At 37.6% G+C, this 26,100-nt stretch overlaps 1 protein-coding gene across 2 annotated transcripts; it reads left to right on the top strand.

Moving 5' to 3' along the window:
• The first annotated feature begins 698 nt into the window (after nucleotides 1–698).
• SETD9 (SET domain containing 9) lies at nucleotides 699–24,812 on the top strand. Of its 2 annotated transcripts, XM_031965248.1 has the most exons (6): nucleotides 708–912; nucleotides 5,110–5,477; nucleotides 8,702–8,825; nucleotides 10,859–10,974; nucleotides 21,116–21,221; nucleotides 24,453–24,812. In XM_031965248.1, the coding sequence occupies exons 1-6, from the start codon at nucleotides 812–814 to the stop codon at nucleotides 24,538–24,540; spliced, it is 903 nt and encodes a 300-aa protein (XP_031821108.1). In that variant the 5' UTR covers nucleotides 708–811; the 3' UTR covers nucleotides 24,541–24,812. The 2 variants fall into 2 exon arrangements, with proteins under 2 accessions (XP_031821106.1, XP_031821108.1); XM_031965246.1 differs by lacking the exon at nucleotides 21,116–21,221 and having other exon boundaries at nucleotides 699–912.
• The last annotated feature ends 1,288 nt before the right edge of the window (nucleotides 24,813–26,100 follow it).

Raw genomic sequence — 26,100 nt, forward strand, 5'->3', positions numbered from 1 at the left:
TTCCTTTCTTTAAGCCTATAAAACCGGTGGGGGAGGGGAGAGCGATCGGATGGGAGGACTCCTAAAATCGCTTCCAGCTCTACCTCGAAATGCCATGAATAGTGGGTGCTGAATAAATACTGAATAAACAAAAGGTGACTAGAAGAGGCAAGGGAAGGCAGGGAACTCAGTTCGACAGACGTTTCTATACGAAGCAAAGCCCCGAGGCTCTACTGCTAACTCCGAGATAGAAAGGCGAGTTCACACTAAATAAGTAGCCCCACAACGTGACGCAAAGCGCTGAGAAGCGGCCGGAAAAGGAAAGGGCTCGTTTTCTCCCCCGGGCGGCACGAACCACGCGGGGGGTTGGGAGGGGAGGGGGACTGGCCGGTGCGTGGGACTCGCGCGGCGGGGCAGAGGAAGGAGGCCGCGAGAGGTGGCGCGGCGGGTAACCATAGCCAGCGGGGCTCCTCTCTGGGACCGGGAGGGGATATTAAGCAGGGCGGCGGAAGGGGTTTGGCTTAGGGAACGAAGGCCGATGGGAAGGGAGAGGAGAGACTGCGGGACGCGGTGTTGGGGAATTGGGGGCGGGGGCGGGGAGAAGGGAGGAGGGCAGCGGGAAGGGGAGGAGGAGGAGGAAGTAGAGGGGGAGGGGGAGCCAGGGACAGTTCTAGGGGGAGGGGGACGAGGAGGGAGAGAAAAAGGAGGCGGAGCTAGGGACAGTTCGAGGGGGAGAGGGACAAAAAAGGAGGCGGAGCTAGGCCCGGTTCGAGGGGGAGGGGCAGGAGGTTCTAGAAATTGAAGGAGGAGGCGGGGCCTCCGCCGGAGCTCCATGTTGTTCCGGACGCTGCTCCGGGCCCTGCGGCGGCGGTGGCACAGCTACAAGTACCGCTTCGTGCCCTGGATTGCACTCAACCTGAGCCAGAACCGGAGGTGAGGAGAGTGCTCCTCCCGGCAGGGCCTCCTACCTCGGCGGCGTCCTGCTCCTGCCCCGCGCTGGCCCTGCCGGGCGCCGGCGCGTGCTAGAGACGCCCGCCTGAGGAGCGTGATCGCCGGGCCTTGGGGGGAGGGGAGCAGGGGGCGGGGCGGGAAGCAGGGGGCGGGGCCTCCCGGGGCGCTGCCACAGGCCGGGACTTCCTGGCTGCGCGTTCTTTCCTGCTCTGAGCCTCGTACATTTACAACTGTTTGAGGTTTTTTGTCTGTCTTTTGTTTTTAGTATAAACAGTGACTTTCTGGGAGAAATGGAGGGAAAAGAGACTCTGGAAAATGTAAGGGTTGTAGAAACATAACAATAAAGAAAAATGTTAGAAGAAAAATGTATTTTGAGAGATTTTGAAAATAAAACTATTTTAAAGATTTCACAAACAAGTTTTACTTTAAATTTTATTTTAAAGATTTTGAAAATAAAACATTTAAAATTTTTAAAAATAAAAATGTATTTTAAGAGATTTTGAAAATAAAACTATTTTAAAGATTTCAAAAACAAGTTTTACTTTACATTTTTTAAAAGGATTTTGAAAATAAAACATTTAAAATTTTTAAAAATAAAAATGTATTTTAAGAGATTTTGAAAATAAAATTATTTTAAAGGTTTCAAAAACAAGTTTTACTTTAAATTTTATTTTAAGGATTTTGAAAATAAAACATTTAAAATTTTTAAAAATAAAAATGTATTTTAAGAGATTTTGAAAATAAAACTTTCAAAAACAAGTTTTACTTTAAATTTTATTTTAAAGATTTTGAAAATAAAACATTTAAAATTTTTAAAAATAAAAATGTATTTTAAGAGATTTTGAAAATAAAATTATTTTAAAGATTTCAAAAACAAGTTTTACTTTAAATTTTATTTTAAAGATTTTGAAAATAAAACATTTAAAATTTGTAAAAATAAAAATGTATTGAGAGATTTTGAAAATAAAACTATTTTAAAGATTTCACAAACAAGTTTTACTTTCAATTTTATTTTAAAGATTTTGAAAATAAAACATTTAAAATTTTTAAAAATAAATGTATTTTAAGAGATTTTGAAAATAAAACTTTTAAAGATTTCAAAAACAAGTTTTACTTTAAATTTTATTTTAAAGATTTTGAAAATAAAACATTTAACATTTTTAAAAATAAAAATGTATTTTGAGAAAAGATTTGGAGCTGAAAGACCTCTAAATTCAGTACCATTAATTTTGCAGATGAGGAAACGACGCCCAGAGACACTAAATGACTTTCCAGGAAATTTGACAAATAAGTGTCTGGATTAGAACCCGTATTTAATTCTGGGTTTTTCTTGTCTGATGTGTTACATGGAAGGTTTTGACAGCAGCAAGCTTCCAATTAGAGGACTGAACTCTAATCCCTTTCTGCCTTGGTTTGAGAAGATAATAATAGCATGAAACAGCTAAGTTTGTATCTCAATTTGCAAAGCATTTCCTCAAAACAAGTTAGAAAATTACTTTCCTTGTTTTGCAGGTAAGGGGAAAGTAGAGTTCTTTCCCCCAGTTCCAATGATAATAATTCACTAATGCCTGCTAAAGATTTATGAAGTACTTTTATCTCATTTGAGGCAGGCTGGTTGTACAATTATTAGGAGAAGCTGAGAACTTAAGTAATTTGTCCATCACATAGTAAATAATAGGATTTTAAGAGTCAGACCTGGTCTCTCCCGAGTCTTGGGGGAAGAAGGGATAGGAGAATGTTATATTTATTGCTGTTCCCTTTGGTTGGGATACCCTAGTTAGTTATCTTTTTATCATTCTCCATCCCCACTGACACATTTCCCCATCTTCAAAAGAATTTCAGGGTAAGGCAAGGAGAATGGCATTTCGGTAAAAAGGAAACCGAGTCTCAGGTCTCTTAGACTGCTGCCCCTGCCATCAAAGTCAGAATTATAATTTTGGAATTTCTTCCCCAAAAGAAACTGCTCTTTTCCACAAGTAGTAAAATAGTAGCTAGCCTAAATAATAAAAACCCAATCCAGTAACCCCTATCTATGTTCATCAATAGATACAATTAATAAAAAGAAAACTACCTGTCCTATGAGAGCTTATAGTCTAACTGGGAGAGACAATACAAAAAGAAGTAGGATATGCTCATGAGCTCAAATACCATCAGAAGACCCAGATCTGGGAAGGATTTTAAAGTTTATTTACTGCAACCCTCTCTTCCCATTTTATATCTGACAAAGCTAAGGTCTGGAGAGATTAATGAACTTTACAGATCCACCAAATCAGCATTGGAATTACATAATTCTTATACTAGAGACAAATTAATAAAAGCAAACTAGCCAAGCTATTTGGAGAAGTAAAAACATTTCTTAATAGTAAAAATGGATTGGGATTAGTGCTGTGGTAGATTTCATTGACTAATTTGCTAATCAAATAGAAGTAAAAAGCTGATTAAAAATAATTAATTTAGGCAGATCAATGGCACAGTAGATAGAGAGGCAAGCCTGGAGTCAAAAAGAAAAAGTCCTCAGTTCAAATCTGGCAAGGAACCCTGGGCAAGTGACTTAACTTTGCCTCAGTTTCCTCATCTGTACAATGAGCTAAAGAAGGAAATGGCAAACTACTCTAGTATTTTTGCCAAGAAAACCTCAAAGGGTGTCATGAAGAGTCAGATATAACTGAAATGACTAAACACCAACAATATACAAAATAGATATAGGAATTATATTATAGAAAAAGATATCAATATAGGTCCCCTGCCTCAAGGTATTTATAATATTGTAACCTTCAGGCCAACTATGTGGTAAATCATGAAGATTCATCTTCCTGAGTTTAAATCTGAACTGAAACATTAACTGTGTGACTGACCCTAGGCAAGTCACTTAACCCTGTTTACCTCAGTTATTTCAACTGTCAAGTAAGCTGGAGAAAAAAATGGCAAACCACTTCATTATCTTTGCCAAGAAAACCTCAAGTCAGACATGACTGAAATGACTGAATAATAATAACTGCAAGCAGTTTTTAACTTTTACAAACCCAGTGGATTTTGCTTTGCCTCCAGAAATCAAATAATAAATTTAGTGAATTTATACAGTTGAGATCTTGGGCAGGACTTATTTACTTGTCTTTTAGAAAGGAAAGACAAAAATCCAAAAGCTAATTTAACCTCTTAAAAGTCAAGCAGACAGAGCTGGGAAAGAATAGAGTGAAATCATTTGGCTGGCATATTCAGTGCTTTGAAAAGTCTGATTTCATTGGCATTCATTCCTACAACACAAAATGTGAAAGCTTCAAGACTTCACAGTTTATGGTGTAGAAATTCATAACTTTGGAACCAACCTTCTGGTCGAACATCTCCATACTCAGTAAAGCTGGTCTTCAGAAGACAGTTATCCCAAACAAAGACATATACTGTACAGTCCATTGCCAAACTTATACCCAAAGCTTTTCTAGATCTGTGAGGACTTTTTAAAACTTGCTCTCTGATTTTATGTCATTCCAAAAGAGGAGGTAAAGGGTATTGGAAAGGAAACAAGTCTACTGTCTGTGCAAGATTGAGCAAATCATTTAACTTTTTTTGAACCTAGTTTCCTTATCTGTATAGTCAATCCTAGTCAAATGGAAGAAATAAGCTAGTTGAAAATGAAATCAAATTAGGTGGAAAATAAAATCAAATTGGACAGTTTGGTGGCCCAATGGATAGAGTCCTGGAGTCAGGAAGACTTACCTTCCTAAATTGAAATATCTAGACTTTCTTCCAGTTTCAGGTTCAATGCATTGAGGATCATCTCCATGCTATGAGGAGATATCATAGGTCTCTGAGTTTCTTTCCAGCTCTGGTTCTGTGATCCTATGATTTTATTCATAAATGGGGTATCTGCCCTGTGCTGACATTACAGCATGTTTATAGACAGATCTATTGGAATATGAGGGTTCCAGGTGAAAAAAAAGAAGTCTCATTTTTAGACCAAGGGTACTGTTTAATCTAGCTGCAGAATTAGAATAACTTCAGGCTATTCTAAATACTTTTAGAATTCAAATACTTGAGCTTTGTTATCCCACTTCCCAATTGGGAACAATAACCTTAAACCTATTAAGAAAGTCGTTTTTTTTTTTTTTTATCAGATGAAAGTAATATTTCTATTTGGTTCCTGGCAGAGAATAGTGAACAGTCATTTTTTCCCATTTTCAGGACCTTGAGATATGTTCCAGAGAACTGCAGAGACAAAATTATCCCAGATGAAGATGTCCTAGCAACATTACTGAAAGTCTTTCAGGCTCTGTTCGTAAGTGACTTCAATAGACAAACAGACATCCTTGTCTTGCTTCCAGAAACCATTAAATCAAAATATCGGGATTTATTGATTACTCACCATCAAAGGACTGAACTGCCCAGATGCAACATTCAGCAACAAAATATCTACAAGCCAGGAGAAGTTCTTTTTAATACGTTGGGCTTCAGTATTTCCCGAGAAACTAGTTCATTGATTTCTGCAGGAAAAGGTGTCTTCGTTACCAAAGGATTTGTGCCAAAAGGAGCAGTTGTATCTATGTATCCTGGTACTGACATGTTCAATTTTTTGCCAATACATTTGTGATACATAGTAGATGCTTAAGAAAGTTTACTAATGAATGAAATGAAAACAGATTCAGTAAAAGTGACTAACGCCTGTCCTGAGAGCGTTTTCTTGCCATCTATTTTCTATAGATTATCATCTGGGTTTGGAAATTTATTGTGTATGGGGGAATGGCATGTTATAGTATCAAATTCAAATAGAAATAATCTCTGCAAGTTACATATTGACTTTTTTTGTGGTTCAGTCATGTCTCACTCTATGACCCCATTTGGGGTTTTCCTGATAGTAATTTACCATTTCCTTCTCCAGCTCATTTTATAGATATAGAAACTGAGTCAATCTGAGTTAAGAGACTTGCCCAGATCACATAGCTTGTAAGTATGTTAGGTCAGATTTGAATTTAGGAAGATGAATCTTCCTGATCCAAGATCAGCACTCTATCCATTGTGCCCTTTGGCTGGCCCCCAAAGTGACTTAGAAAACCACAAACTAGCATTATCTATGTTGTATTGTAGGACTTTTATTTATTTCATTAACATTTGCCAGGTATGTTTTCATCTGGTTCATCTGCACTAGGCTGCTGACTTAGACTATGACACCTCTGGATAGTGGATAGAATGCTGGACTTGCAGTTCTGAAGGCCTAGATTCAAATCCTGCCAATGTTACCCACTAGATGAATGCTTTTGGACACCTCAGATAGGTCCTTGGGGCGTATATACTAAGTTACAAAAGGATTGTGACCTTTATGATGGAGGGAGTTCTAACACTGGGAGTTCCCTAGATTAACAAGATGAACATCTTTTACATATTCACATACAACTCAAGTTTGATGATGTTTGATGCATAAGTGAAGTTATTCACAGACAATATTTTGGTGTGTTTACTGTAATAATTATGTTTTTATTCTGCCTCAGGAGAATATTCTAATTTCTGCACTGGTACATTTGTGTGAATGAGTACTTAGCAGACATAAGAGAAAAAGATACATAAGCTTAGAAACCCACAAGTATAGATAACATTATAGAAAATAGGATTAACATCTCATGGGTCACTTAATAAAATTTTCACATTCTTTTTGCAATTGGAAAAAGAAGCATTTCATTCTAAAAAGTTAGCAATTCCAGTGAAAGGCAGTGGACATAGAGGATAGAGGGCAACTTTTTTTTAAAATTTTCAATAGTAGTTTATTTTCCAAATACATGTAAAAATAGTTTTCAACATTTTTGTAAGTCTTTGTTACAAATTCTTCTCCCTCCTTCCCTCCCTTCCCTCCCCCTTCCCCAAGATATCAAGTAATTTGATATAGATTAAATATATGCAGTTCTTTTAAACATGTTTCCATATTTGTCATGTTGGGCAAGAAAAATCAAACCAAAAGGAAAAAAATATATACAAACAAAAAGTGAAAAGACTATGCTTTGATCCACATTCAGTCTCCATAGTACATCTCTAGATGGGATTGGCATTTTCCATCCTAACTCTATTGGAATTGCTTTGAATCATCACATTATTGACAAAACCCAAGTCCATCACAGGTGATCATTGTTACTGTGTACATTGTCCTCTAGGTCCTGATGCTCTTAACATCAGTTTATGTAAGTCTTTTCAGGCTTTTCTGAAATCAGTCCGCTCCTCATTTCTTATAGAACAATAATATCCCATTACATTCATGTATTATAACTTACTCAGCCATTCCCCAAGTGATGGGCATCCACTCAATTTCCAGTTTCTTGCCACTACAAAAAGGGCTGCTACAAACATTTTTACACATGAAGGTAATTTTTCCTCTTTTATGATCTTTTTTAAGCCCAGTAGAACACTGCTGGATCAAAGGGTGTACACAGTTTGATAGCAGAGGACCTACAGCAGGGAGCCCTGGATCAGAATCCTGCTTCAGACACATGTGACCCAGGGCACTCAAGTAGCTTAATTCCTCACTGTCCCCAAACTAGTCTCTTATAACTCTTAAAAGTGACTCTGAATCACTTGGAGAAAATTTCCATATTGTTCAGTGACTACAGAATACACTATAGTAAAGAAAAGTACCTATGGTATTTTCAGCATTTTTGATTACTTAAAAAAATGTGAATGATTTCTTAAAAGATAAACATCCCCAGAGATGTAACATTCAAAAAATTTATTTTTGTGATTTTGTTTCTATCCTCATTTAATAAAATACCTAATCTATTGCTTTTAAAGTTTACAGATTCCTATAAACATTTCATTTGATTTTCACAAAAGCCTTGAAGTCTATGCTACAGATATTCTTTGTATTTTAAAAATGAAAAAAGCCAGGGTTTAGAGAATTAAGTGACTGGCCTGTAGTTATAGAGTTAGCAAAGCAGGGACACAATTTGAACTTATATCTACTGCTGTCTCTAAAAGCAAAGTTTTTTTTTTTTTCTTTTGCTATCCCATATTGCTTATTGGAAGACTCCTAGATAGTACAGAAAATAGAGCACTGGGTATCTCATGAAATGGAGATGAGGACTCCCAAACTGCAGCAGGGCAGCTAAGTGACACCATAGTGCACACAAATGTCAACAAGATTCATCATCCTGAGTTCAAATCTGGCCTCAGACACTTATTAGCTGTGTGATATTGGGCAAGTCCCCTAACCTGTTTGCCACAGTCCCTCATCTATAAAATGAGCTGGAGAAGGAAATGGCAAATCACTCCGGAGTCTTTGCCAAGAAAAATCTCAAATGGGGTCACTAAGAATCAGATAAGACTGAACAAAAACAGCTGTGTCCTTTCTTCCTTCAGATGAATTAAACTCATTTTTCAGAGGAGTCATTATAGAAACTAAACACTCTTAAAAATTAGATGTGTAAAAATGACCTCCAAATTCGAAGTCGAATTGTCAATAGCTAAGATAATTGTTTTGTATTGTTGGATTTATAGGTTTCATTGCTGTGTGATGAGACATTTTAACATTTCACAAAGATTTGTTCAGAAGTCAGAGAAGAGAAAGTTTAATGTTCTTAACAATTTGTTGTTGGTTTTTTTTTTTTAAAGAGATAGAGAGGTTAACATAATTAGGCATCTAAAATATCTTAGGCATTCTTAATTCCTTTAAATATCTTACAAAAGGATAAAAAACATATTAGAAAAAAAAAGTAACCTTGAGTTTTTCCTTAAAACAAAGATAAGCAGGTTTTTGTGGATATAATATGTCCATATTCATATCTTCTTGTATTAATAGGTACAGTGTATCAGAAGCATGAGCCAATTTTTTTCCAATCCATTGGAAATCCCTTCATTTTTAGATGCCTAGATGGGATGCTTATTGATGGAAATGATAAAGGAATATCAAAAGTTGTATACCGGTAAGTTGGTATTGGAAGCAAGAAAATGCCCATTTTTAGATTTCATGGCAGAAATCTGGGCATTTCTGTCTGCAGGCACATGTCACAGATACATATGGACATTAATATTTGTATCATAAGATTTTTTCTTCTGTCACTGGATTCATTCCTCTATAGCTAACACATTTCCAAGCCTTAACTTATACTCTTCCCATCCCTATGATTCTGAACCCCTAACTGTCATTATGTAGATCTCATTGCTTATCCTCCATGTCATATTTCTCAGGCCATCACTCCCAGCCATACTTTCTTTCCATCCTCTTGTCCATCTTACTTTGGCAAACCCTCACCCTTAGATTACTTCTACATTCACTACTTTCACTTCTATTTATCAAGCCAGAGAAAATGACCAAACTGTGATGCTTGAGCCCACTACATTTATGTTTTATAATCGTAATTAGTCTTTCATTGCAGCAAGGTCATCCTTTTAAACCTCCCTAATCAATTCACTTTCCCACAGCAGCAATTCCAAACTATCATTTCTTCTTAAGCGTCCAAGGTATCCCTCCCTACACCCTTTCATCTGAGGACTTCATCTCATCCTTTTCTGAAAAACTCGAGACTGTTTGATTAGGGTTCCCTTTTATTCCCTCTTCATTTCATGGCACTCAGAAATCTTTCACTATCTCCTCTTTCACTTGTCTTACACAAAGAGAGGGTCTTTCTCCTTGCCAAGATAAACTCTTGATTCCATTCTTACTCCAGCAGGTTGCTTCCTCAATCTCTCATTAATCTTTAGCCACTTCTTGTCTACTGGCTGCTTCCCTGCTGTCTACAAACATATCCATGTCTCACTTGTCCTAAAAAATCCTTGATTGAGACCATCTCCATTAGCTAATAATGCCCAATGTACCTCCTCTCTTTGGTGTTTAACAAACTCTTTTAAAAAGATATCTACCTTTTGGTGCTTCTACTTTATCTTTTCACTCTCTTAACTCTTTTGCAAAATAGTTTCAATGTCATCACTTAAGTGAAGCTGTTCTTCAGAAATACTGATAATTTCACATTGCAGTTGTTTCAGGTGTTTGTGCCTCTTTGTGACCCCATTTGGGGTTTTCTTGACAGAGATACTGCAGTGGTTTACCATTTCCTTCTCCAGCTCATTTTACTGATGAGGAAACTGAAGCAAACAGGGAAAGTGACACAACCTGGGTCATACAGCTAGAAAATATCTGAGGCGAGATTTGAACTCAGGAAAATGAGAGTTTCTGATTCCAGGTCTGGCCCTTTGTCCACCTAAGACACCTAACTTTCTTAGTCCTTACTTTTCATGACCTCTCTTCTGTCTTTTATACTTCTGAGAGGTATACTTTTATACCCCTCATGAATAGTTTCCGTTCTCTAGGATACTGGACCTCCTCTGGTTCTCTTCCCGTCTGTCTGACCACTCAGTCATGTTTGCTGGACTTTCATGCCCATAACCTTGGATATCCTTCAAGGTTCTGTCCTTGGCTTTATCTATTTATATTGTCTAGTTTGGTGATTTCTTTAGTTTCTGTGAACTCAGCTGCCATCTTATTTTCCTTTTTTTTTTTTTTTTTTTTTGTTTGTTTATTTTTGCTGAGGTAATTGGGGTTCAGTGACTTGCCCAGAGTCACACAGCTAGGAACTGTTAAATGTCTGAGACCAGATTTGAACTCAGGTCCTCCTGACTTCAGGGCTGGTGTTCTATCTACCGCGCCACCTAACTGCCCCTAAAACCAGGATTTTAACACACATCTTCTGACTCCACATTGAATATTCTTTCCACTATACCTTGTACTTTCATTGAAAAATCCACTTAAAGAGCTCTTACATAGCAACTGTCTTATCAAATAGATAAGTAATATTTGGTGAATGGCATTGGGGTGTGGAATCTGTTTTTTTGAGGGTTTTGAGTAGTAGGAAGATGGAAAAATACATTTTAGTGAGAACTCTAGTATCAATGATGTTTTAAAATTCTGTTTCCAATTAGATGAGATTGATCTTTGAGACAATATTTTTGCCGGTTTTAGATCATGCAATGGGAGGGACCAACTTGGTCCTTTTAAAATGAGTGACAGTACATGGCTGACATCAGAGATTCAAAATCCACTGGCTGTGGGACAGTATGTGAACAACTGCTCCAATGGTAAGTTTTTTTTTGGCGTATCTGGTTTGTGTTGAGTTTCTAGAGAATGACTGAATGTGTAAATAAATGTTTTTGCCATTGTAGCTTATATTTATCTAGTTTGTTGCTTCTCAAATGCTTTGAATATGGTATCTTCAAGCATGACCAAATCTTAGAGTTGGGGAGGATCTCAAGCCATGCTTTTTGAAAGACTATATATCAAGACCGCTTTCTATATCATTGCTAAAGTGGTCCAAGTCTAGCCTTTCTTTGAAGATTTGTAGGAAAGTCAGGGAAAGAAAGCCATTCCATCTTGAGATAGCTCTACTTATCGGGGAACTTTTCCCTAGGTCAGGCCTAAATTTGTCTGCAGTTTTTGCCTCTTATTTCTGATGCTGCCTTCTGCAGTAAAACAGAACAAGTGTAATGGACTTAACTACAAAACAGCCTTTCAGTTACTTGAAGACAGCACTCATGGACCGTACCATCTGAGTATTCTCTTCTGTTCCTTCATCTGCCCCTTACACAGTATGCTTTGAGCATCCTGGTTCTCCTTATGTAGGAATCAGCATGGTACAGTGGTATCGACACTGACTCTGAATTCAAATCCTGCTGTGTTGTTTCCTAACTAAAAAGCTTTCATTAGGTACCATTGTCATGGAAATCAGGTGGTGCCATCTTTGCACTTGTTCAGTTGTCTCTCAGACCTGTCCAACTCTTCATCATCCCCATTTGGATTTTTCTTGGCAAAGTTACTGGAATGGTTTGCCCTTTCCTTCTCTAGCCACTTTACAGATAAGGAAACTTTGATAAACAGGGTAAAGTGACTTGCCTAGGATGATATAACTGGATGTCTGAGGCTGAATTTGAACTCAGGAAGATAAGTCTTCCTGCCTCTGCTGCTCTGTCTAGTGTACCATCTGGCTGTCCCAAGTTATGACATTTAGAAGTCACCAAGACCAGAATTCATTCAAGAAATCCAACCTTTGCTGCCTCAGTTTCTTCATTTATAAATTGGGGGTCATAATAAGATTACTTCTAAATGTCATAACCTTTCAGGCTTATTGTGGGGATCAAATGAGAACATACTTGTTAATTTGGTTTTGTAATACTTAAAGTACTATATAAATGCTAGATGTCTTGAAAATGAAGGAGTCTCTGAGGACCTTCCAGTTCTAGGCTTCTAGCTTATTAATGTCCTTCTTGAAAAATGACGCCAAGGACTGAACATGATACTCTAGAGAGACACTCTATTCTCTTAATGTAGCCTAAGGTGCAGTGAGCTTTCTTTGAGCACCGGGATCACATTGTTGCCTTAAACTGGGCCTACAGTCCCCTCTACCCCCTGGATCCATTGGAAATGAACAGCTGCCCAGGCATGCCTCCCCCACTCCACATAGCCTCCCTTACCCCCAGTATCATTGCAATTAAATTTTACCTTTTTTAGATGTGTCCACCGCTTTTAGCATTGTAGATTCAGAGGCAGATGGAACCTCAGGGCTGTCGAAGTCCAGACCCTTTATTAGGTCTTTTGAGATCCCATCTTTCATCCAATATGTTTGCCATCCTTCACTAGCTTTGTCCATCTGCAGAGCATGCCATCTGTGTCTTTATTAGCCCATTTGAGCCTTGCAACAACCCTGTGAGGTTGATGGGGTCACCCCTTTATTATAGATAAAAAAGTAGACTCAAAAAAAGACTCACATGGCTGGTAAATGGGGGCGATGGGACTGGAATGATGGTTTTTACTCCTATTTTATCACTTTCCCAAGACTTTTTCTAAAAATATAGTTTAAATTGGTTCAGTGGAACTTTGAATACATTTTTTTTAAGAAAATAAATCATAGGTGACAAAAGCTGTCAGAAGAATTAAAAGGGATAGATAAATTTCCATGATTTTGGTGATTGGTCCTCATATTTACTGAGCATTTTTAAGGGTCAGGCAGGCTAAGCACAGTTAACAAATCATTAAGATTCTAGCCTACGTGTGCAGGAGTGAAGAAAACAGAAGTTGAGGTGACTAGAGGGACAGAAGGAAGAAGGAAAGTGTCAAGAGACAGGTTTCCGGGATGTGCAGAAGAGGGAAGCTGTGGCAAACATGGGCGTAGCTCCAGAAAGCCCAGAGGGACAGTGTTGAGAGAGAAACTGAGGGGGGGGGGGGAACCAAGCTGGAAAGAATGCAGAACACAGAGATAAATCCGGCTCTGTATCTTTTACTCAGTCATAGTACATAAAGCACAAGACAGGACTAAGTGTTCTGTCCTGTAAATTATAACGACTGTGTAAATCCTAATCTGTGGATTTTTTTTTTTAAGATTGTAGAAAAACAGGAGTATAAGAGGACTGTGATCAGATAAAAAAAAAAAATAGCCAGTTTTTTAGGTGAAGTGGATAACATGCTGAGTCTAGAGTCAGGACGAATTGCATTTGGATCCAGCCCCAAAGCTTAGCTACGTGACTGCAAGTCATGTAAGATGTTTGCTTCAGTTTCTTCATCTGTAAAATGGGGATATAATAGCACCTACCTCCCCATTGTTTTGAGGATCAGTGAGATGATAATTATAAAGCACAGAATCTGGCATATAGTAAGTGCTATATTAATGTTAGCTATTATTAAAATTTCTAGAATGGACTCTGGCCAGTGTACCTTAAGACCAGTCTAGAAAGAGCTGGAGTGTAGGTTCCAAAGTGTTTGCCATTTACTAGCTGAGTGGTTTTTGGTAAACCCACTAGTTCTCTCCAGTGCTATAAAATGAGAGAAACGGACTTAACAACTCCTTCACTCCCTGCTGGGCTAACCCCCTGTGAGTCCCACATCTTTTATATCTAAGGCACAGCGATGATTGATGTTCATAATGATGCTGCTGAATAGGCATGCAAGATTTTGAACCGTCAAAGAAGGATTAAATTATATTTAACAGATTGTACTGATGAATTGGATTCAGCGATCAATTGTACAGGTGCCCACTGTGTACAGAACACTGGTAGGAGCTTGATGAGATAATCAGTTTCAAGTAAGCCAGCATTTATTTAGCTCAATGCAAGGCTTTGTGCCTGGAGAAGCAGAAACAAAACTCAGTCCCTGACTTCAAGAAGTTTACGTTCTCGCATGTACAAAAATTATATAAGACATGATTTTTTTTCCCTTGTGGAACTTATCTTGTAGTAATTGTTTAGTCATGTCCTGCTCTCCATGAACCTGTTTGGGGTTTTCTTGGCAAAAATACTGGAATAGTTTGTTATTTTCTTCTCCAGCTCATTTTACAGATGAGGAAACAGATAAACAGGATTAAGTGATTTGCTCAGGATCCCACAGCTAATAAGTGTCTGAGGCCAGATTTGAACTCAGGAAGATGAATCTTGCTGACTCCAGGTCTGCTATTCTATCCACTGTGCTCCCTAGCAGAGGAATAGTCAATTCAATTCAGCAGGCATGTGTTAAATTCCTCCCATGTGCTAGGTGCTAGATATACAGACCAATATAAAAGAATTCCTGCCTGCAAAGAATTTATTTTCTATTTAAAGAAGAAAAGGGGAGAGTGTTGAGAGAAAATACATACAGATAATTAAATATTATCTATACATATATGTATAAGTACATATACAGTCACGTGTATATACATAAACAGATCTGTATACACACATTTTACATATATGTATATACATGTGTGCATATATATACAAACACAAAGTCATTTTGTACTTGGACTGCTAGATGTTATAGGATAGGAGGCTGGGCCTAGAGTCAGGAAGGCTGGAGTTCAAAATTCAGCTTCAGACACTTTCTACCTCTGTGACCCCAGGGCAAGTCATTTAACCTCCATCTAAGTTCCTTCCGCATTAAAAAGGGAATAGTAATATCATCTATATTAGAGGTTGTGGTAAATCTCAAATGAGGTAATTGTAAAGATTTATGGGAAAAAGCAAGGAGTCAAGTTTGGAATATTGATTTCATCAAGAGGAAAAATGGGAAATCCGATTGGAAAGTTAGCTTGTATGTAGACTGAAGGTTCTAGGTGACAAAGAAAGGTATTTGTATTTTCTCCTAAAGAAGGTACGGAAGGTTATTTAGAAGGGGAGTGTCCTAGTCACCCCTGCGCCTTAAAAGTCTCAGTCAGGCAGCTATGTAACCCCCATATTGGAGAAAATAAAGATGAGATGCAGGGAAGTCAGTGAGGTGGCTATAGAATATAAGAGACTGTGATGGGGTAAAAGAATTTTGGGGATGAAGTTGGATGATATATTGGGTCTAGAGTAAAAGAGAGGATATAGTCCTATAGTAAAATGGAGTTTGCTCATCATGTGAGTGAGAGAAGGTGAGTGATACAAGGTGTGTTATGAAGGTAAAATTAAAACAACTGCCAACTCGTTGAATGGGAGAGGAGAAGGGGTAAGGAAGGGAGAGGAAGAGCCTGGTACTATAAAACTGGTAGATTGGAAAGATGGCAGTGTCCATGACAGAAATAGGGACCTTCAGAAGAGGTTTTGGTTTAAGGAGAAGGATAATGTTGGATTTGGGGCTTGTTGAGTTTGAGATGTTTATGGCTGTTTTCCAAGAAAAGAAGTGAGAGATAAAATATAAAGATACAGATGATCAGGTAAGGTTGTTTTTAAGGTTTGGGGAGAGATGGGTATGTGTGTAGGCAATAGGAAATAGAGCTTCACTTTGGTTAGGAAACAGAGAGAAATGGTGGGTTCATCGGAGCCTGGGGATGAGTGTGGGGGCAGTTTGTTGGAGAGGTTGGGAGGGACTGGGATCAAGAGCTCATACTGGAGGATTTTAACTTATTGTAAAAAGGACTGCATCTTCATGTATTACAGAAGTAAAGGAGTTCATGGGGAAAGGCTTCTGAGTGATGTAAGATAAGGAGGAGGGAAGGAGCTTTTGGTAGATTGCCTCAGTTTTTTCAGTCAAGGATGAGGCAAGATTTTTAGCTAATAGGAAAGAAATTGGGGCTTCCATGTTCTTGATAAATATTTCCTCCACATTTCTATCTATGGATGCTCTTCCTCCTTGACCATTACTTTTTCTCCCTTGCTTCCTTGTTTCTCCCTCATTCTTCAGGGCTCTTCTTCCTCTGTCTTATGTTCTTTAGCTTATTTCTCTACTCCCATGGCTTCACTTTTCATCCCTCTGAAGATGATTCCCTTATCGGCCCATCTGCTTCTCATCTCTCCAGTCCCACATTTCGAACTGCTCATTAGTTGTCTCTGTACGACTATGGATCCCTTAAATTCCTCTTGTCTAAAGCTGAGCTCGTACTTCCTGGCTATCTCTGCACTATGCTTCCTACATCATTGTCTCTTCTTCACTCCCAAATTTAGACTTCTTCTCTAGGTTCTTCAGCACAAACAGGTTAGCTTTTGCCTTTTCATGCTGGGAAATAGGTCCCCAATCCACTTCCTAACCCCACTCTTCCGTACTTCTGCTTTCCAGTTTCATTTCAGTTGTTTTCTCTCATTTAAATTGTAAGTTTCTTAAAAATATGGATTATATTTGTATAGCTAATACTTAGCACAATAATTGGTATATCATAAATGTTTAATAAATACTCTAACAGAGTAACAGTAACAGCTGTCTAACAGGACAGCTACATGGTAGAGTGGATAGAACACTAGCCCTAGAGTCAGGAGGATCTTAGTTAAAAATTAAGTCTCAGACACTGACTAGCTGTGTCTGAGCAAGTCAGTTAACTTCTAATTGCCCCCCTCAATAAATAAGTACTCTGTAAATCATCAAATTTTGTCTCTCTAATCTATATCTCTTTCTATTGTCTAAATATCTCTAGTTATCAATCTTATTTCTACCAATATTTCTCTCTTCTCTGTCTCTACCTAAAATGTCATTTGTTTAGATATAATTTATCTACCCATATCATCTAGCTCTCTATCCATCTTCATCTCTTATCTTTTTATCTTTATTTTTAAAAATTTTATTTATTTATTTGGTTGGTTTTTTTTGTTTGTTTTGTTTTGTTTTGTTTTGTTTTGCTGAGGCAATTGGGGTTAAGTGATTTGCCCAGAGTCACACAGCTAGGAAGTGTTATGTGTCTAAGACCAGATTTGAACGCGGGTCCTCCTGATTTCAGGGCTGGTGCTGTATCCACTGTGCCACCTAGCTGCCCCTCTTTCTCTCTTTCCTTAACTCTTTCTCTATAATCTGTGTCAGCCACCTTTTATTGTTCAATCATTTTTCAGTTGTGGTTTGCCATTTCCTTCTCCATATCATTTTACAGATGAAGAAACGAGGCAAAAAGGATGAAGTGACTTATCCAGAGTCACACAGCTAGTATCTGAGGCCACATTTGAATTCAGATCTTCCTGACTCCAGGCTCAGTTTTCTCTTCACTGTGCCACCTGGCTGCTCCCAAAGCAGTGTTGTTTATCTCTATCTAGCAGTTTATTATCTAGCAATTTTCTGTCTCTTTCTACCAAATCTATCTCTTCCTCTCTATCTATCATCCATAACCGCTTTTCTTATCATTTCTTTCTATCTCTATCTCTTTCTTTTTATCTCTTTCTATTTCTGGAAACTATATCTTTCTAACTCTCTCTGGTGTCTGTTTCCTCTCTGGCTATCATCTATCAATCATCTGTCTCTTTCTATTAATATCTGTCTCTTCTATTTCTATCATCTTATCTTTATCTCTTTTATTTATCATTTATCTATCTAATCTCTTATTTCTTTCTGTATTCTCTATCATTTCTCTATTTATCCCTCCCTCATAATTAGTTTTTCTCTCTTACTCAATCACTACCATAATTGATGTTACCATGTTGCTCTGGGTCACAGGCTGGAAACCTTTGCATCTTTCTTGATTTCTCCTTTTTAACTCAACCCCCCCTCCTCCCCGCCACACACACACATTTAGTTAGTCCCCTACTCTTGTTGATTCAGGCTCAGCAATATTTCTCTCTTTTCCATTTCCATTGCAACCACCTCAGGGCTGTGTTACCTCTTGACTGGATAATTTGGACAGTTTCCTAGCGGTTTTTTAAAAAATTTTCCTCTGTTTTTCCATCTGCCCATTCATGCTTCCTGAAGAAGCTTTCCCATTTGCTCCTCTCAATATATCATTCTAATCTCAGAACTTTTCAATTCCTGACCATTGCCAGCAAAAGAGGTATGAAGCCTTCTGCTATGTGCAAGGCACTTTACATACATGCATTTATTTAGTTTTACTTGTCTTCATGTAATCTATGTTCCAGCTAAACTAGACCCATGACTTATTCTCATTTCCTGCTTCTGAGAGTTTGCTTAGATGATCTCTGCCCTTTAGGAATTATTTCTGTCCTTTCAGGTCCACTCCAGCCATCAGCTCCTCCATGAAGCTTTCACTGATTTCTCCTTCCCAGAATTTTGAATTTCTCCTTTGTTTTTTCTTGGGAACATAGCATGGAAGCTATGTGTGCAATTCACAGAGAGCACTAGATCTGGAATCCACAAAACTTGAATTCAAATCTGGCCTCCACACTTGTGAATAGCCTTGTGAATAGCTTGTAGACAAATCACTTAATGAGCTCTCTCTGTCTCAATTTCTTCATTTATAAAATGGAGTTAAAATAGCACCTGCTTTTCAGGTTTTGTTAAGAAGACAAAATAAGCTGATATTTTTTAAAGGTTTTGGAAACCTTGAAGCTTTCTATATATAATTGTCGGTGATTATTTGGCTGTTAGGTGAGCCAGTAGACAGAGCGCTAGACTTGGAATCAGAAAGAATTGAATTCAGATCTTGTCTCAGACTGCTGCTATCTGTGTGATTTGATTTCTCGGCCTCAGTTTCCCCATCTGCAAAATGCATATAATAATAGCATCTAAATGAGGTGATGTTTTTAAAGCAGCTTCACCTTAAAGTGAAGGGGGTGAAGGGAGCCAAGATAGTAGAATGATAGTGAGATCTTCTCTAGAAACTCCTAACAGATCCAGGAAATGCACTAGACTGCATCCTATTGGGAAAATCTAGAAAAAGTCACAGGGAGTTATTTGTCCAACCAACTCAGCCAGGGTCTGGACTGGCATCAGGTTCGCCCTGGCACTGAGGGGGCTGGTACCAGTCAGGGGGTGTGTGCCAGCAGAAGACGTGGTCCCAGACCTCTAGCAGGGCACTGGGATGGGGACAGATGCCAGCTCCATTGCTCTCTCCCCAGTCACATTGCAGATCCAGGGCATCCTAAGAAGGGGACCTTTATGTAGCAGTGGAATTCCTGGGGAGGGAATCCCAGGGGTGAGTGCTGAGAAAGGAGGAAGTTTGGAGGCAACTGCAAGAATTGTGTGGGGTTAACCTCAGGTACAAAGCAAGATTTCACTTTCAACCTCCAGTCCAGCCAGCAAAAGAGTAACAAGGACCAGAATCCTAGACCAAAGATGGAGTCCATAATTCTGCTGCTCTGAATCAATAGAGCTTTCCACCTGGCTAACAGAATGAGTCTAGCAGCAGCTGCTCTTGCTCAGACCCATACCTAGAACAGGGACTTGCAAAGCTCAGAACAGAGGGTAGTAGTCATACTTTAGTTTGAGTCAGACCCTTTGGGGAGTACTGAAAGTTGCAGGTCCCCAGCCTGTTCTGGAGTAACACAGCACTCCATTCCCCAACAAAGCAGTAACAGAACCAGCCTAGAACATCCCTCCAGAAGTGCCATGGCACCCAACTCTAAAATCAAGTCAGAAGTGAGGGAGCGGGTTGGAAAAATGGACAAAGGTGATCCTTGTTGAGAGAATTATAGTGGCAGGGATTCCTCAGAAAACAAATGTGGAAGAGAAAGGACCCCAAACATTTACTAGCAAAGCCTTAGAGTATTTAAGATTTTTGCATCCATATTTATTAATGAAATTGGTCTATAATTTTCTTTCTCTATTTTTGTGCTTTCTGGTTTAAATGTCAGTACTACATTTATTTCATTAAAAAGAATTTGCCTCTTTCTTCTCCTTTCCTTCTTTGCGTATTATTCCAGATAATTTATTTAATATTGGAATTAGCTGATCTTTAAATTTTGGTAGAATTCACTTGTAAATAAATCCATCTGGTTCTGATGCTTTTTCTTAGGAAGTTCATTTATAGTCTTTTCAATTTTTTCCCCTAAAAAATCTATCTAGTTACTCTATTTTCTCTTCTGTTTATCTAGGCAGTTTATGGTTTTGTAAATATTCTTCCATTTTACTTAAGTTGTAAATTAATGGAATTTTAAAAAACAAGCTGGAAATGGATAGCTCACTTAGTTTTCAGCTTCTGAATTAGTAAGTTGGCCTCTTTCCATAAGCTTTTTTATCAGAATATTTGCAGCAATTTTTGTTTCAAGAATTTGAAAATAACTGGCTTTCAAAAGACTCTAGTTTTAGGACCAGATATATAAAATGCACCAGTTGCTGTGATAGGAAATATGAAGGCAATGTAAGAAGTAAATCATGCATGTAGGGAAAATATGTGATGGATTTTCCTTTAAGGCAGGATTGCTTCAACATCAGACTGGTACACCTACTGATGGTGACTGCTAAGACATTTTGGGTGCTCTTTTTAGTAAGAGAACAGCTCTATAAGAACCATATTCAGGGAGATTGTTTTATTATTGGGAAACAAATCCCTCCATTGCCTTTATTGACCATGATATTTTGACATTTCCCCTTGCTTCAAAATCATCTCCTGGTTATTTTTTTCCCAACTTCACATAGTAATATTGAGCAGGTCACACTAGAGTTGTATCTTTGCTGTGTTGTTAAATCTGACTTCAGCTGCCTGTGTGGCTTGGATTTACCTTCTCTATGAACTGCAGACCATGTGGAGAGCAGAGGATAAGTCTGAAATGGCTGCTTATTTTGTGGGTGCTTATTACTATACAAAATATTACAGCAATTACAGGAAATGTTTTCTTTTTTAATTTCTCATTCAAGGTCAGTGGAAAACACAGATATGCCTGACAGGTTTGAAAATAACATTTTTAATTTCTTGTAAACGTGGAGGGAAAAGCAGGCTGTACATGGGATCGGTTTGTAGCTTTGTTGCAGTCCTTTTTTCTTTGTGCTTTGTATGTGGAAATGCTAATCTTATTTGGTTAAATTCAGAAAAAAAATGTATTACTCACATAAAAAATCTCTCTCTCTCTCTCTCTCTCTCTCTCTCTCTCTCTCTCGCCTCCCTCTCCCTCCCCCTCTCTCTCTCTCCCCTAGACAAAGAAGCTAATGTATGTTATCAGGAATTTGATGTGCCTGAACTTTTTCCATTAGAATTTAAGCAGTATCTTCCGAACATCATGTACAGTTGTGACATACAAAGGTCAGCTTCTCTGAAAACAGTGGTTTGTTTCTATGTTTTTCTTCATGTTTTATTTCCTATTTTTCTTAGGACGAAGCTGAATAGAATTCCTGAAAACATATTTAGGGTCTGAAATCTGTTAATGGAATCCTTAAGTGATGAATTGATGAAAAGATGGGAGGGAGAGATAAACAGAGGAAAGAGTTGCCTGGGATTATAAACCTCTTTTAAAAGGAGAGGTTGGGGGTATCTTTAAACAAGTAGATGAAATTAAACCTATTTTTCATACTCTCCAAGTTGTTCTATAATGAATTCATAGTATTTTAAGCAAGATATACTGCTAGCATTGACATTTTCCCAGGGAATTTTCTTTCATATTGAACAGAACAAGAGGAAGCCTGATATAATAGGAATCTCTCCCTGGAGCCAGGAAAACATTAGATTCAAGGCCTACCTCTGATGTGTATTAGCTGTGTGACATTAGACCTGTTTCTTAATTTCTCTGTTCTAGGTAGCTCTCTTAAGATCTCTGACCCAAAAGATCTTGAGATCTTACTGACCCAAAATTTTAGAGAAAATTTTTAGAGAAAATTTAACATTGATCCTTGCAAAGCCTTCTTTTCCAAAATTTCCCCTCCTTCCCCCAACCTTCTCCCCTAGATGGCAGGTGGTCCAATACATGTTAAATGTGTTACAACATATGTTAAATCCAATAAATGTATACAGAGTTATACAGTTATCTTGCTGCACAAGAAAAATCGGATCAAGAAGGAAAAAACTGAGAAAGAAAACAAAATGGAAGCAATAACAACAAAAAGAGTAAGGGATTTCTCTGAATCAGTTAAATCACAGGTCCTATCCATTTCCCTGTTCCTACTGAACAGAACACTAAGATTCTATAGAACATATTTTAGCAAAGACTTAGAGTATTTGGTCCAAAAAGAGAATAACTTTGATAAAGCAAGATTTCCATCCTCTGGGACATATTAGCATTAGATGAAAATTGGGATCAGAATATAGGAAATTAGTTAGCCTTGTTGATACTGAATGACCTTACTTGTCCACATACAGATTCCTGTGAAGGTAGCTAATGATTAAAAACAGGTATCCTGTCCCTTTCCTGTGTAGTATAAATACATGACTCTTTGAAATGAAAAATGCTACCTGAAAAAACCTCCAAAACATGTTTAGAAGTGGATACAGTGAAACAGGACCTATGCAAGATGAAAGGAACATCCAGTGAAGTGTCAGAGGTATTAGAAGAGGCTGCAAATGGTTTCAAGAATGCTTATTTATTTATTTGAAAGATTTCAATCTTCAGAGACATTTTATTGGTGACAGATTAAATTTATAAATAGTGAAAAGACTGTCTTTGTAACTTAAATGGGTTCATTATTTTCAATTCAGTTAAATATCATAGAGTAGCCACCACTAACTGGAAATTTGTGATAATTCCTATATTAAAGATGGGCTTCTTTTTGAATAAAGAAATTTCTGAGGCATAATTTACTAAAGTAAAAAAAATTAATAGCTTTTTATTTTTCAAGTACATGTAAACACAGGTTTCAGCATTCACTTTTGCAAAACCTTGTGTTCCAAATTTTTCTCCCTCTCTCCTCCCCACCCCCTCTCCTAGATAGCAAGCACTCCAATATAGATTAAACATATGCAGTTCTTCTAAACATATTTCCATATTCATCATGTTGTGCAAAAAAAAAAAATCAGATCAAAAGGGGAAAAACACAAGAAAGCAAAAAAGAAAAAAGTATACAAACAACAACCAAAAAAAAGGTAAAAATCCTATGCTTTGATATTCAGATTCCATAGTTCTCTTTCTGGATGCAGATATCTCTTTCCATTATGACAAGTCTATTTGAATTGCCCTGAATCACTTAATTGATGTGATTCTTTTTTAAATAAAAGAATGTCTAAGATATATAACTTAGGAGTCTTGTAATATATTATTGTACAATGTAGACCTATTAGAAATTGTAATTTTGAAGTTAACTTTATTTTTACCTTTTGATTGCTTTTGTTGGTAAAGTAGACAATATTTTTAAAAAAGACATTTCTTTCAAAGTATTCTTTAATCCTCCCATCCTTCAACTTCTTCAAATGAAGTTTTTCTGTAATCAATTTAAAGTACCTTGCTCCCCATTTCCCCAGGGCTCAGAAACTCACACATGGGAGCTCTGGTTGAGGAAAGGGACCAACTTAATACTAATTATGAATAGTTTCTTTTTCCCATTTAAATGACTGTTAAAAAAAAATATGGTACAATTGGAAAGAATGAAAAAACATGTTGTAGTTTGAAATAGAAAAAACCATTTTCTTTCCATGCTGAGTCTGCAGAAGTAACATTTTGAAGGCCCCAAAGTGAGCAAGCTCAGAGAATCCACTTTCTTAGAAGTAAACATGTCAATTGGGAAGGAAAGGTATGGAAAAACATTTATGTAGCATTTCCTATGTGCCAGACACTCTGCTAAGTGTTTTATAAATATTATCTCATTTAATCATTTGGGTTATTTTGGTCTGCTCAGTTGGGGAAGCAGGATGGTACAGTGGAGAGAACCCTCACCCTTGAATCAATGGAGCTGGATTCAAATCCTGGCTCTGTTTAGTAGCTGTTTGACTTTTCCTAGCCTCCTTGAACTTCAGTTTCCTCATGTATAAAATGAGAGCATTGGAGTAGGTCTCTTTCATCTATAGGTTGCCTTTCCTCTCAGCTTATGCATGAGCAAATATTTATTTTGTATTGTTTTTCAGTCACACATCCAATTCTCTATGGCCCAATTTGGGACTTTCTTAGCAAAGGTACTACAGTGGGTGGCCATTTCTTTCTCCAGCTTGTTTTACACATGAGGAAATTGAGGCAGACAGGATTAAGTGACTTGCCCAGGTTCACTTACAACTAAGTAAATGTCTGAGGCCAGATTTGAACTCAGGAAAATCAGATTTCTCTTCAGAATGATGCTTGCTTTATTTCTGCTTTACTGGGACCCTGCTTTGCTATGTGTTAATGATGAAAGAAAAAAAGCTTCTGTTCCCTTCTGGATTAATTATAAAATTAAATTTAAAAATTAAGATGTTAAGGTGGAATCAAAAGAGAAGAAACAGAACCTTTTAGTTGTAATTTTTATCTCAACTACATTTGTATTTAAAGATGTGAATCTACATTACTTTTTAATATACCAAGTTGATCGATCAGATTTAATTAATCAAATCTGTGTTCTCCATCTTTGTTTCTAATAGCCCATTGCGATGTGTGGTTCTCGTGGCACTCAGGGACATCCAGCAAGGAGAAGAGCTTTTCTCCAACTACTACACAATTATCAACTAACTTGATGGAATTGGTTTTTCTACTTAATCATTCATTTGACTCGAGGGTTTTTCTCAGTGTATTTCTCTGGGATGTATGTTGTGGAGATTTGTCTATGAGATCTCATTAGACTGGGGATTTTCATTTTCATGTAAATATTGCTTTTATATTTTGATGCAGTGATGGAAGCTATTTGCTTCAGTGACTTTTAAAATTTGTCTTGCTATTTCAAGAAAAAATGCTTTTCACCTAAATACACGATAGCTTATTAAATTAAAATCAGCTTCTTGAACATATCCTTTCATCGTCTCTTTTGTTTACTTGCATAGCCCCAAGATGGAGTTTTGATTTTTTTAGTATTACCTGACAGAGATTTAATGGACCTTATTTGGTGTTGGAATGACATTGTTCATTCTTTTTGTGGCTTTGATGTATTCCAGAAGAACCTCATCCTTCGTTTTTGGAGGAGGGTGGGTTTGAGAATGGGATTACTATGGCTACCCTTAGGTCATGTTAGGTGTGAAATTAAAAGAGTTTCTTCTCACTTAGCTAGCCCACTGGAGTCTAGGGAAAAGGAATATTTATTTTTTGTTTATGTTTTATATTTTTTTATTAAAGCTTTTTATTTATAAAACATCTGCATGGGTAATTTTTTTTAACATTGATCCTTGCAAAGCCTTCTGTTCCAAATTTTCCCCTCCTTCCCCCAACCTTCTCCCCTAGATGGCAGGTGGTCCAATACATGTTAAATGTGTTACAATATATGTTAAATCCAATATATGTATACATAGTTATACTGTTATCTTGCTGCACAAGAAAAATCGGATCAAGAAGGAAACAACTGAGAAAGAAAGCAAGATGCAAGCAAATAACAACAGAAAGAGTAAGAATTCTATGTTGTGTTCCACACTCAATTCCCACAGTCCTTTTGCTGGGTGTAGCTGATTCTCTTCATCACTGCACAATTGGAACTGATTTGGTTTATCCCATTGTTGAAGAGGGTCATGTCCATCAGAATTGATCATCATATAGTATTGTTGTTGCAGTGTATAATGATCTTCTAGTTCTGCTAATTTCACTCAGCATCAGTTCATATAAGTCTCTCCAGGTCTCTCTGAAGTCATCCTGCTGGTCATTTCTTACCAAACGATAGTATTCCATAATATTCATATACCACAATTTATTCAGTCATTCTCCAATTGATGGGCATCCACTCAGCTTCCAGTTTCTGGCCACTACAAAGAGACCTGCCACAAACATTTGTGCACATACAGGTCCCTTTCCCTTCTTTATGATCTCTTTGGGATATAAGTCCAGTAGTAACAATGCTGGATCAAAAGGTATGCACAGTGTGATAACTTTTTGAGCATAGTTCCAAACTGCTCTCTAGTATGGTTGGATCTGTTCACGGTTCCACCAACAATGTATCAGTGTCCCTGTTTTCCCACATCCCCTCCAATAGTCATCATTATTGTTTCCTGTCATCTTAGCCAATCTGACAGGTGTGTAATGGTATCTCAGAGTTATCTGAATTTGCATTTCTCTGATCAATAGTGACTTGAAATACTTTCAAATAAGTGG

The sequence above is a fragment of the Sarcophilus harrisii genome, chromosome 1, assembly GCF_902635505.1.
Source record: "Sarcophilus harrisii chromosome 1, mSarHar1.11, whole genome shotgun sequence".
Classification (NCBI taxonomy): Eukaryota; Metazoa; Chordata; class Mammalia; order Dasyuromorphia; family Dasyuridae; genus Sarcophilus; species Sarcophilus harrisii.

Bases quoted from the DNA above. Each gene is read 5' to 3' on its own strand.
- SETD9 (XM_031965246.1), top strand. From the start codon at position 812: ATGTTGTTCCGGACGCTGCTCCGGGCCCTGCGGCGGCGGTGGCACAGC. The intron at 8,826-10,858 runs GTAAGTTGGTAT...TGCCGGTTTTAG, and splicing joins ATATCAAAAGTTGTATACCG to ATCATGCAATGGGAGGGACC. The intron at 10,975-24,452 runs GTAAGTTTTTTT...TGTTTCTAATAG, and splicing joins TGTGAACAACTGCTCCAATG to CCCATTGCGATGTGTGGTTC.